The sequence below is a fragment of the Vanellus vanellus genome, assembly GCF_965231255.1.
Source record: "Vanellus vanellus genome assembly, chromosome: 7".
Taxonomy (NCBI): Eukaryota; Metazoa; Chordata; class Aves; order Charadriiformes; family Charadriidae; genus Vanellus; species Vanellus vanellus.
In genome coordinates this window covers 13,657,653-13,670,712 of record NC_138912.1, presented here as the reverse complement: position 1 = coordinate 13,670,712, position 13,060 = coordinate 13,657,653, and the positions used below count along the sequence as shown (strand labels likewise).

Below are 13,060 nucleotides of genomic sequence, written 5' to 3'. Positions count from 1 at the left end.
AAGCCAGAAAATTTTGTGTTAAGCATCAAAATGCCTTTGGGAATCTCTGCTGAGGCTTTCTTTGCCAGATGTTAATATAAACCTTTTGCTTCCAGGCAGCAGGCAGGACCTGTGCTGGCCCACGGTACTTTGCTGCTGCAAGCTGTGAAACAAAATAAGGGCTAAGAATGGCCTGTTTGCTGAAGGGCTGCCTTATGAGAATGTATTTTAGGCAGATGGAGCTTTTTAGGAGGAACTTCGCATTCAGTACAGGAGTTAATGTGTTAAATGGTCTATGTGCCCAAATCCTGCCCAGTGGCAAAATATTGTATTAGAAGCATAAGCTACATCTGACTTTAAAAAAAATAAAAATGTTCTGGACATGAGGGGTTCCTCCAAAATGGGAAGCTAGAGCTTTTCCTGTCCAGATTCCAGCTATATGTTTCTCTCTCCAGCTTTTCTGCGGCCCAAGATAAGGCTAGGATTCTCTAACAGTGTTAGTGGGATACAAACAATATTACAAATGGAATGATAAGACAGGCATGTATCCTAGTCTCAAGGTTTAAAGCCCCCCTCCTTTCTAACCTCTTGCATTAACCATTTTCAAAATCAGTGGGTAGCAGTGCTTCTAGTGCTTGATCCTGTGCACATCAAGACCTGTTACCAAGCTCCCACTGACTTCCGTGGCCCAGAACAATTTCCAGAAAGCCCACATGTGTGAATCTGCTCAGGTGCAGATTTCCAGGCCTTCAGTGTGACTTGCTTCTTGCAGTCTGAAATCCTCTCTCTGCTTCTGTGAGGTGGAATATAGCTTCCCAGGTGAACGGGGAATGGGACATGAGACTTGTTCAAGGCATTGATTTAATAATGCGCTGGGGAGGCGGCTGATGATTTCTCTCAATCCCAGATGTAGGATGAGGAGCACAAAGAAGTCTCTCTGGGAGATGTGTCAAGGTGTAGGTACAACCTTTTGTAAGACGTGCTTCCCTTTGTGTCTTGGTGAGATGGTTTCTTAGGTTTGGCCTAACATCTTTGGCTCTGTGGTCAGCGATCGGTTACCAGGAAGAAGGATCTGTATATTCTGACTGCCAGAGAGCAGCGAGTAGCTTGGTAATCCACTTTGCTTTGGCAGTCTCCAGGTCATTTATGCTACTACAGCTCATAAAACTGACTCTTCTACTACTTAAACATCCTGAGCCTTGAGCATAGCAGCTATCAGCCCTGTTCTGTGCTCCAGGGCTGGAAAGACCCTGCCTTGTTAAAATCTGTCTGAAAATTGATTGTATTACAAACTGGGAGTGAGAGGGAAGGTGGTTAAAGCATTGGTTTTGCTTAGCCCAAAGCTCCTCAACATGCCATCCCCTCTTACATGCTCTGTCCCAAAGAGGACAAAGACAGGTCAAACTGACAAAGTTGAGGATTAAGTTAGATACCCAGAGTGTCCTCAGCTTGATTTTTCAGAACAGAAAGCAACTGTTCAGCTCTGTCTAGAACCTCTGGCTCAACAGATCAGAAGTGAGAGCATGCAACAATCCTTAGTGGAAAAGGGAGGTGAAGACGAAAGCTTTCCTCTAGCTCTCAGTGATGCAGAAGTCCATTAGCCATATGTACTTTTCTGATTAATGGTGATCCCAGTCTGAATACAGAACTGCTGCTTACAGGAAAAGGTTGCGGGGAGAGCATGGGCCTGCATGAATTTTTAATTCTACAACTTTATAGAATCGGTGCTTTGCTGGTTTGCACACAGACTCCTTATTATAAGTCCATCAAGTTATAGACTCAGCAGGCATATTAAAAACTGCTGCCAGAGAGATGCTTGTTGAAGAGGCCCAGGTGGAAAAGGAAGGAAAGGGGGGAAACGTAGGGAAATAATCTGTAAAAAGGTTGTTTCTTTTGTGGGAGATTGCGCATACAGCAGTCAATACTATATGTGTATGGGTGGTGAGTAACAGTGGGGCAACGGAGCAGTCAGTGTGTATGTGTCCTGGGACAGGAGTGCAGGAGTGTGTGTGTGAGTGCGCTCAGAGATGTGCAGGGGGATGTTGTGGCCACCTGTGTCTGTGCTGGGAGGCACGGAAGGATTGGATCTGTGTGTATGGGTGCACATATGTACAGCTATCTCAGTTTCTTTTTTCCCTAACTCTCTGAAGCACCTGCAGGCTCTCTGCCTCACAGCTCTAAAGAGCTTTTCTCCCTTTTCCTCTCAAAGCTCAGAAGACTGTTGTTTCTCTACCGTTGCGTTGTTTGGAAGCAAAACTAAGTCTTCCAATATCTCCAGGCATGTTCTTGTGTCCATGTCTCTACACATCTCCAGATGTATTCTGCACACTTAAATCCTATGGGGATGCATTTGTCCTCTCTCGTCCAATGTGTGTGCTCCCTGTGTAGTGCTTATGTCTTCTAGTGGTCTGTAAGGCATGTCTGAAGGTTAGAGAGAGGGGGGAGGAGAAAGGGAGAAGAACATGAGGTTTGTTAACTGCTGCTAAACATCCCAAATATGTCCTGACTTTCTTATGGTTAAGAACAGAATGCCAAATCAAGCCAATAGCACAAGTCGTTTGAGGCCAGAACTTCACTGGAGTAAAATCAGCATAGATCTATTGAATTCATGAGAGCTGAGGCAATTTCCACTGCTTTCAATCTCCGACATGTCCAACAGCAGACAGGTTAGCATAAAGAGATGGCATTTTATATAGCCTCTTTTGAACACATCTTCTTTCTCTCTCCTGTAAGCTTTAAGGAACTGAAAAAGTTCTCTGAATTTCCCTTATTTTGGCAGTGGGGACTGCATGGCACAGAGTCCTTACAAGGGCATTAGAAAAAATAGTCAGTCCCCTTCCAATGGGCAATTACACACAGATAATCCTAGCAGCCCCCACGATGCTTAACACGTTACTTTTCAGTTCTCTCATTTTAAACTTGCATTCTGCCAGGGATTACTATCTAACTCTCTGGCTAGGCCTGTCTAACTATCTGTCTAACTAACTGACTTTCAAGGATATTGTTCTAGCAGTCCAAGTTAACTTCTCTTGGAAGACGGAAGAAGAAATAATCCCTTCGCTTTCTTGGCTTCCTGAGCAGCAAGGGAAAATAAGTCCCTGCAAACTTGCATGATCCATAGCACGGCAAACTGGTTTTGCAATGAAATGGTGACAAACAGACTTTGGGTGGGTGTTATGAAGTTCAAGTCCTTTCTGTACTCTGAGGCAGGACCGATTCTTTATAACTCTCTGGTGTGGCAGTTCCTACTGAGCCAGTGTGGGCCTGTCAATAGAAACAAGCCTAGCAATTTTTTTTCTCAGATGATAGTAGTGCTCAAATTGATTTTTACTTTTGGTTTCCAATGCACTTCTGATCGTGTAATAAATATTGAGAGAGTTGGCAATTGCAACTGATTGTACTTAGCTGATTGCTGCTCTCTTGAGTTGGATGCAGTGTCCACTGTGTGTACAGCTTCTCATTTAAAATGGCAGGACCAGAACATTTATGTTCACAGCTGGAGGAGCCTTTGAGCACAGGGTAGGAAGGTAGCGGCCTGAGATTTGGGGTAGCTTTAGGCTGGTGTTGGAATTAGTGGATGCTAATGGCACTTTCAGAGCTGAACTGTCACTGTGGTGCTTTCACCGTTCTGAGAGCTGATACTTTGCGGCACTGGCAGTGATGCAGCATTTCTGGGATTGGTCTCAGTTTAGTTGGTCTGATTAATCAATGAAATGCCAAGGATCCCCATGTTACCAAACATAACCTCTCCTTTTCCTTTCCTGAGCAGGAAAATCCCTTGGATTAACATCTATGCCCAAGTTCAGCATGACAAGGAGCAGGAAATGATTGGCTCTGTCAGCCAAAGTGAAAATGCCCCCAAAATCACTCTGAGTGAGTTCACAGACCCTGAGGAGCTGATGGACAAAGAGCTGGACACACGAGTGATGGGTGAGAGACAGCCCTCAGCTGGGGCTCATTTCACAGAGTGGGTGAGGATGTTGGTCATTGGGGTATGAGGAGAGACAGCGACCGTGACCCCAGGTACAAGCAGAGCCTGAGGCACTGAGATAGGGAGCAAATCTCTCTCTGCAATGTGGTAACAGGGATTTTTTCTAACAGTTTTTCAGCTTTTCTCACAGTGTACACGACCAGGGTAGGAACCTGGGAACAGCAACAGGTATATAGGAGTTAGCAATAGCTGTGGCTCACACCTTCACCTGCTGGTGACCCTGTCTCTGCTGTGGAGGGGTCCCAAATTCCCTGAACCCTCAGAAGAATCAGCTGAGCCAAGCTTACGCTGTTGGTGTGCTATCATTACAAGTGAATACGTCCCTAATAGCTTAGTGAGTTTACTGCTGGTCAACTGAGCTGTAGTAACAGGTTTTCCGCGTGCTCCATGCTTATCGCAAATACAAAAAAAGGATGTGTTATTCTTTAGCGCCTTTTCTGTCTTTACACTTACACAAGCATAGCCTAAGAAGGAGTGAGAAATGACATAGACCAAACTGTTGAAGCCACTGCACTGACTCTTCTCCATTTTCTCCTCCACAGGAAGCATCTCAACAATTGCCAACAGTGAAAGCACAAAGGAAATCCCCAACTGCACTAGCGTTTAATACTGAAAATCCACTTGGTCTACAACATTTCTGACTTTTTATTTGTAATTATTATTGTTATTATTATTATTATTATTATTATGAAAAAAAGGAGGAGTTATATGTCATTATTATCATTTGGGAGGGGATGGGGTGGGCTTTTTCTGTTTACCAGGGCTGCATTCATAAATAGCAGGAGTTCTTCATCTTTAGGAAATACTCATCAGATTAGAAAGAAAAAGCAACGTCAAGTGTGCAATGCGATTTGAATGCCAGCCTCCTGTTAAATATAGAATGGGAATTAAGTATTCAAATCCAACAGGTAGGTGTAGTACCTTAGGCAACATGTTGTAGGTAAATTGTCCCTTTTCAGCCCTTTTCAAAAGAACTCGTGAATCAGCTACTTCATCTTGCCAGAGGGCTCAGGCTGGGTTGTTGGACCAGGCTCTGCAACATGCCAACAGCCCTCGCTTACCAATGACACGCATGTCTCAGCTTTTTACAGGATTTTGCCTCTCTTAATTGCTTTTAATTTCAGTCACCCTCTGGCATTGCTGACTGCTGAGAAAGGGAAAAAAAAATAAAAGAAAATCAGAGCAAACACACAAGTCGGTGTTCCTTGGACTGTAGATTGGCTGGAGGGGACAGCACCACACGTAATGAAGGAGCACGCCTGAGTTTATGAATGCAGCCCAAACCCCGTGCATGTGAATAGCGAGGATGCCGAAGGCCTACTGTAGATAATTAAAATGTACATAGCTTTTTATTTCTTGGGAAATAATTTAATGTTTAGTAAAAGAAGATATGTTTAAAACAAAACCTGAACCACATACACACATGCACGCACGCACATGCACACACACACACGTGCGCGCGCTCGTACACGTCAGTCAACCAGGGACTGTGGTGAGCACTTGAATCACGCTTTGGTTCCAAGTGTGTTCCAGTTGTCTGTCATATTTCAATCTGACATTGCTGTCTATAAACAGCATAGTTTATTTCTCTGTGTATAACTGCAAGCCTTTTTTTTTTTGTTTATATATATATAGTATCATTTCCTATGATGGAGCAGACAAAGATATTAGCAGGACAGACTATGAGCCTGTCATGAATATTTTAGTGATGTTCATCATCTATTCACCTCTGTCACTGTTGTGACTTCTAAGAAGGATCTTGGTAGCATCCACCAGGGAGAATGAGGAAAACAAAAGTGAAATTATCACCATCTCAGTGTGGGCAAATCTCAGCCTCCTTGCAGTACTCAGTGCAACCTCAACTCAACAGTGGGCCAGGTTGCAGTAGAATCATAGAATTGTTTAGGGTGGAAAAGACCTTTAAGATCATAGAGTCCAACCATTAACCTAGCTGCGAAGTCTGTTATTCCCAGTGAGAAGTCATGCTTTTAGCAGCTGGTGAAATAAAGTGCTATTCAGGATGTATAGGAGTAGTAAATTTTGGTTGAATATGATGCATGGAGTTAAGGACTGCTGTTTGGAGAGGGGGGTGCAGGGTCAGACCTGCATAACCAAGCTAGGAAAGGTCTTTCTTATGAGTGCTGCAGAATGGCTGCCTCCAATTTTGGATGGAAATGCCCTCACAGTAATTTCTGCACGGTGGGCTGGTGCTTTCTGATTAGAACGGGGAGGTTAATTGAGAACAGGTAGTGGAAAAGCTCTTTAGGCATCTCCTAGCACACTGAGTTGAGGATAGTCCTCAGGAGTGGTGGAGTTTTGGGGCAGGAGGTTTACTTAGTGGTGGATTACTTTTATCCATTTTTCTTGATCTGATGATGTTAAAATGGACCTTATTCTGCAGAGTGTTGAGTTATAAGACCCAGAAGGAGTGCAAGGAAGATTGGAGGCACATTTGGGAAGATGTTCTGGTGCTTGCAGCGTAACAGAAAATAAGGCCAGGTAACAATGTTTGTTACCGTTTTTTAGGATCTGGATAGAGGACTTCGCATCACCTTTAGTGTATCTGGACTGAAATGAGGAGATGGCTAGAATTTAGGTGTTACTTGCTAGTTCTCTGCATTGGAACATGCCAGTTGGCTACAAACCAACCTCAGCTACCTGTGTTCACTCTGTTAATGGGCTGGAATGTCTTTCAAAGGTTATAATCCTGATGGGTCTGCAGGTGGAGAGAAAAATGGTTAAACACAGTTTTGCAGAAAAACACAGGAGGTATTTCAAGATTAAAATTGTAAAACCAAAATTTTGGGAAATACTGTTTTGTGTGAAGTACTAAAGCTAAATATTCTCAATTCTTCTTCTCCTCCATTTCAGTGACGCTTGTGGGCCTTTTCTGTTGATTTAAAAATAATTCTTTTCTGCTTCCTCCCTCACTTTTCTGGTCTAGTTCTTATTATAAGCTGGAGAGTGATAGCTGTGTTATTCTATTTAACCTTGAGTTTCCATCCATCACATGTGCATAAACTGTTGCATTACTGTCTATGTTCTACTGAAACACCAAAGTAGTTTACAGTAATGGCCCAGTCTGGTGATAACACTGTTAGCACAAGGCCATAGCTTCCCATTTAGGTATAGATGGGAGGAATGTACATAAACAATGTAGGCAGGCCTTGAGTTAAATTGTGGGCTGATCTCAGTCTTTACTCATCATTAGGATTTGAGGGACTGCTTTTGTGAGCTGCTGCAGAAGACTGAATGCGAATTACTCGTATTAATGAAGTAAAAATGTTTATTGTTTCTAGTTTTCTAGGTTTTTCATGGGATTGCTCTCATGTCGATTTAAAAAGAAAGGCAGGGGATTACAGTTTTCACAGTTTCTTTTCAAAATTTTTTACAATATTTTTGCAATTTTTCCCTTTGCACTGTTAAAGATGGCTGTTAAATATCTCCTAACAGATGGGAGGAAGCAAAGAGGAAAAATTGGGAGTAAGCTGCTGAAGAAAACCAAAACATTTTGACTTCTCAAAAAGAAATTTAATCTCAGTGAAGGCTGAGACGTTTCTGAATGATCCAGTTAATTTTTGGAGAAACATCTGTCCAGAAAGCCAGGATTATCCTAAAGGTACTACAAAGCAAACAAAAAAAATAATCCACGGAGCCAAAATTAAATGTAACCCCCCCTGCCTGATTCTTGAGTTGTCTCAGACTTCATGTTCCATGAGACTTAGTGGGTCTCACTACCTCTCAGGGTAGTTCGTCACACTGCTGTCTGGACCAGAATGTGTTCCATGCACATCTGGAAAGAGCTTCCTAGGATGTATGTGGGACCAGATTTGCCAGATTATACCTACTGCATTAGGGCACAACCATGGCTGATGGCAGCTGGAAAAAGCTCGTGTTCATGACAGAAACCTGCTCCTTTAGGATACTAGAAGTGTAGCTACTGCGTCCCACTGGGCTGTATCTATCCATGGGACCCCTGTAAGGTTTGGATTGGGCAACCAGCACTGTCCAACTTTGTTGGAAGTTACTGAGCTGCAGTGTTAGCACAGACTGGACTGTTGGCCACTTTTATTTGCGTATGCCATGCTGGGAAATAATCACTTGTGGATGTCATTAGGGCTTTTTCCCCTGCAAGTTTTACCCCTGAGGAAAATGTAATGGAAATCCCTGAAGCTGTAGATTACTGTTTACCTGAGTAAGGAGGGAAAGATCCGATGACACGAGTAGAACGTAAATAGCTCCCACACTGTAGGTATGTATAAAGAGGAAAACAAAGAGAGAGAGAGAAGACTGGGTCAGTACCCTCTATCACTGCCAGCCTTTCCCCATGATGGATTCTATTGTATTAGCTGTAATTTAGGAATAATTCATGAGACCTGGAGACTAGATGCAGCTTTTCGCTCTGTATGGCTCTCAATCTGATGTAAGCACCCAAGAGATCCTCTGCTTAGTTTAACCTGTGCTTGAGAACCCCAACACTAAGCCAGGAAGGATTGGAGATGAGGCTAGAGCGACTGGGGACTGCAGAGTTTTTCAGTTACAGTTGCCATCAATAGGAGAATGTGCATTTTATTTGGGACTGAGCTTTGGTTTGAGGGACGTGCAACGATGTCCTGTTCTCCTCCCCTTCCCTTCAATCAATTCCCACACACATTCCAGGTCTGACAAACCAAACCAGAATCCTCACATTCCTTCTGATGATGTCGGACAGTGCATTAAACCCAAACCACCACCATGGTTTTAAAGGATTAAATGAGGCAGACAATTGCAATACCTGTATTAAACACAGTAATACAAATGCATGAGTCATATATATACATATATATATACTGTTCTTGGTTTTATTGTTCCATTTGAATATTTCTACTGTAAAAAAAGGCAGTGGTTTTGAAATTGTTGAAAATAAATGTATTTTTGTACATCAGAGTTACCCCTGGCTGCTCTTTCAGTCCTTGTTCTTCTCAGATTTCCTTTTGGCGAAGTCTGCTCTGTCTTCACTGAATTTCCCTTGCCATACCTAACCCTCCAACCCTATCTGTCGTTCAGGGTCATGTAAAGCATATGGAGGGTGAGCAGAGAAAAGTTACAAGGCAAGATTTTTAAGATAAAAGATAAAACAACTACCTCTCCTTCCTTCTTACTGCTCCCCCTAAAACTAATTATCTCCTTGCCTTTCCGTTCCACAGGCTGATTCTTTTTGGAGCCTGGGAGGTGACTAGGAGGGGAGAACTACCTGCTTATGCAGACAAGGCCCCATGAATCCCATGCTCTCGTCTCACAGACCTCAGTCTGGAAAAGGCTGTAGAGTGCCTGTGTCAAAAGAAAAAGAAAAAGCACCTTCTTCACTCCTTGGCACAAGAGACTTTAAAAACAAAAAGAGAGCGTGGAAATGTGTCTCTGGATATGCATCAGCCATTTCCCTCCATGGGCACGCATACACATCCCCCATCCCTCCCCCCGTCCTTTCCTTTAGCTCTGGAGGTCCATAAAGTGCAGATTTCTGGAGTGTGGCAGAGTTACCTGGGAAACATCTCTCCGTGGCCTTCTCCTCCTTATGCTCCTTCCCAGGTGCCCATTGCTGGTCACTGGTGGACGCAAGACTAACGAGCCAAATCTTTTGTCTGACCTGATGCAGCTAATCTTTGGTGTCCATGTTAATTAAGAATGCAGCTGGTATCTGTTTATTCTCCCTTTTATAATCAATGATCAGTTGTTTCTGTTTTTTCTTTATGTCAGTAATCTGAAAAGGTCAGGCAACCAAGGACTAGGCTGACCATCTCTGAGAGTGATATATGAAAGATCTCCAGCATCACAGAAGGTCTCTCAGCTTTTGAAATCTTTGGGTCTGGCTCTCTTTACAGCAGTGCCAGTGTAACATTTCTGTTCATGGAATACTGAAGTACAAGTTATGAACAGACAAGCACAAAAGATGAAATTACCATGGCTTAACAAGCTACCACTGAGACCCCGTAATCGACTACGTACAGAAACCCAGCTAAGTGCAGCTGTGAAGTCAAATACAGGCACTCAAACACCATCATGGTCTGGGAACACGAGCAGTAGCTCAGTCTTTGCCTGAATCCAGCTGTTTTTCTGTGATCGGTAGACTTCTTATTCCCTTTATTAAAGGCAGTGTAAGCACTGTTAGCTGCATTATGATATTCTTATGGTTGTGACAAATACCCCTCTATCAGGGAAAATGGTGCTGCTCAGGAGAAGTGCATCACAACTGCTCCTGGAGTCAGCTCATCACTGTTGTGTTTCATTCTTCATCATGATGCCCAACGGTACCCAAGGCTGCCATGTGTGGGACACCTGTGGTATAGGAGAGAAAAGTACTGTCAAGGCCATTTTCCCCTGGTTGGTGTGTTGTTACTGAAAAGTTTAGCTTGGCTTGGGCTCACTGACTAACAATGCTTTTGTGTTCCTTGTGCAGAGAGAGCCTTTCATTACTTGTATAATGGGAGCACCTAGAGGGCCTGGCTGAGAACGCACCCCACTTGTGCCCGCCACAGAATGAACCACGTCGCAGCGATGTGGGTGATGGAGTGCCCAAGTGCAATGAGGGCTGGCTGGGGCTGGCTGCATCCTCACCCACACGCTGCAGCGTAGGACAGAGTTGGAAGAACGTGTGTCCCTGACCAGCCAAGGCTCTGTCTTCACGTTCTTTGGGGCATTGGGCTGGATTCTCCTGCTGTAAGACAGAATCTGAGAGGCACATGATGGACCTTTTGTACTGTTCTGGAAGATGAGTGCCCTTCTAAAATCATCAGCCTGAAGGGGCTTACACTCACTGCTCCCACTTGCCAGGAGCACGCCCAGCCTTGCCAAGGTAGGAGAGGAGCTTCTTTCCCCTGGTTCAGTCCAGGCCTTGGTGCCACCAGAAATACAAGTTCTCATGCCCCAGAGAATTAGCTGAAGTTCTCATGCCCCACCTGAATTAGCCTTGTGGTCCAGGTAGCTCCCTGTGAATGCTTCTGTCCAACTTCTACTCTTGCTCTGGGGACAAAAGAGAGATTTCCCATCCAGAACTCATGGCACCGTGCACTTCAACAGTGAGGCAGCGCTTAGCTGGATTTGCCTTCTGCCCAAATCTTCCCTTTTCCTTGGCCCTCTCCCCAGTGAAGTATTCTGGTTATTAAGCACTATCAAAGCACCATTGCATTACTGACATATTAATGTAATACATCACTTGAGTGCTGGTCTGCTGTCATATATCATGGTGCTACATCAGAGGACTGACAGATGACAGGAACCCCAGACCCGGAGATGGATAGCTTTTCGAAGCTTTATGTTTTTTTTTTCTTCTAAGACAGCAAGCAAAGGCAAAGGCAAAGCAAGCAGTGTTGGACTGTGGCCACGAAGCTTTCAAAGCCTTTGAATATATTTATCTATACATTTTTCCCTTGACCCTGCAACATTAATTAAACAAGTCTGCTGATGTTTCTGTATGAGCCTGTAGAGATGGGTTTATTTTGGGTCGTGGAGGAGGGAGGGAACGGTTGCTCACTCTGAACTGTTTCATGGGGCTAGCGTGTGAGTGTCTGTGTGTGAGCAGAGGAGAAAGATTTGTCCTTGCAAAACAAAACCAGATTTGTTCCTGAATGTCAGAGAATTTGTGCAGTTGTGCAGGTAGAGCCAGGACAGAAGGTAATTGTGGTGTTTGTTGTTGGGATTTTACCCATGATCAATACAAAAAGATTTGCTTGTCCGTTGCTTTATGCTAGTTCTACCTGTGCAGGCCCAACATCACTGAATTTAGTCTTGATTTACACCAGTCTGAGCTCTCACATTAAGAGGAGTTACATGCCTACTTCAAGGACAGAATAAATCCTTTTTAATGCCTGGTTGTGAATGTCAAACAGTTTTCAGGCCAAAATTTAGAGGAGATTGTAATAGTAATAATAATAATAAAACATATACAGGACATGGTGGGGAGGAAAGAGGAGGATGTTTATTAAATGAAACAGAAATGCTATGATGATGTCTGCTTTTAAAAATCCTGTGTTGGTTACGTGAACCTGGAAGGCAAAAAGGAGACAAAAACTGGAAACCAGACGTGAAAAAGAGCGAGGTGGACTGGGCTGGCTGAGAGCCTTTTGCTGACCGGCGTGCACAGTGAGAGGGACAGGGATGTTTAATCATTTAATAGTTTTAGCATGGAAAATTTCTGAAGTCTCAGACTGGATCAACCGAATCAACAGTAGATGTAGCACATCCAGTACGTATAAGACAGGGTCATCTCTGCTCCCACGTCCTGAGGCTCAGCCTTGAATTTCAAGTTTTAAGCAGCTGATTCCCGACTGAAGGCCCAGTGTTAAGCACTGAGGTTCCTGGTAGAGCATTGGTGGGTGAGTGATGGTTCAGGCAGGATTTGTAGCCCAGTTTTAGAGCTCAACCCAGGGTTGTATGTAATTCTATTCAAAGGGTTGGATGGATGCTGTGAAAATGATGTGGCTCCTGATGCAGGACGTAGAGAAAATGGGCCTGAAGAGGTCAGTGGGGAAAGGGCAGGAGGACAGGATTACAAAATGCCGTGCAATATTTGTCAGTTCATGGGACTCACTCCTCTTTCCTTGATATTAATTGGACTGTATGCTGGGTGAGGGAATGAGTTAAAATCATTTCCTGGGATGGGAGGTACCCTGGTTTGAGGTAAAACAGAACCAATTTTCTGTTCAGTAATTTTACTTTTTGGCTATGCCTCTAACTAACTCAACTCTCTGAAATTAACATCATATTTTTCAGATACTCTCTGCTTCCAGAGTGATTAAGACCTGATTGTTTATAATTTATACCGAGGCATGGTATGCAGAGAGGCTCTTGATTATACTTATTGCTCTAACACCCAAGGCCAGCTAACTTTGTTATTTGCCCCATTGGAGGGTTGGAAGCGGAAAAGTGTAGAGGGGTCACCTGGGCAGCATCTCTTGTTCCTGGATCTGGAAACGTTTGGCTGCACTTATGGTGTCCCCAACACACACCTCCCTCCCCGCCCCCCGCATCATTTCAGTGTGGTTTTGGGTCTCCTGAGAGTCCACAAGGATGGGGAAGGACTGAGAGCCACAACGTGCCACTGGGATGCTCAGG

At 43.9% G+C, this 13,060-nt stretch overlaps 1 protein-coding gene across 1 annotated transcript in view; it reads left to right on the top strand.

Moving 5' to 3' along the window:
- SORCS3 (sortilin related VPS10 domain containing receptor 3) overlaps positions 1–4,577 on the top strand; it is a gene marked incomplete at both ends in the record, with an annotated part of 315,923 nt that extends 311,346 nt beyond the window's left edge. Inside the window, 2 exons of the mRNA XM_082486568.1 lie at positions 3,749–3,909; positions 4,513–4,577. Of these exons, the coding sequence (XP_082342694.1) occupies positions 3,749–3,909; positions 4,513–4,577 (226 nt within the window). The remainder of the gene's footprint in view (positions 1–3,748; positions 3,910–4,512) is intronic.
- Between the last annotated feature and the right edge of the window lie 8,483 nt (positions 4,578–13,060).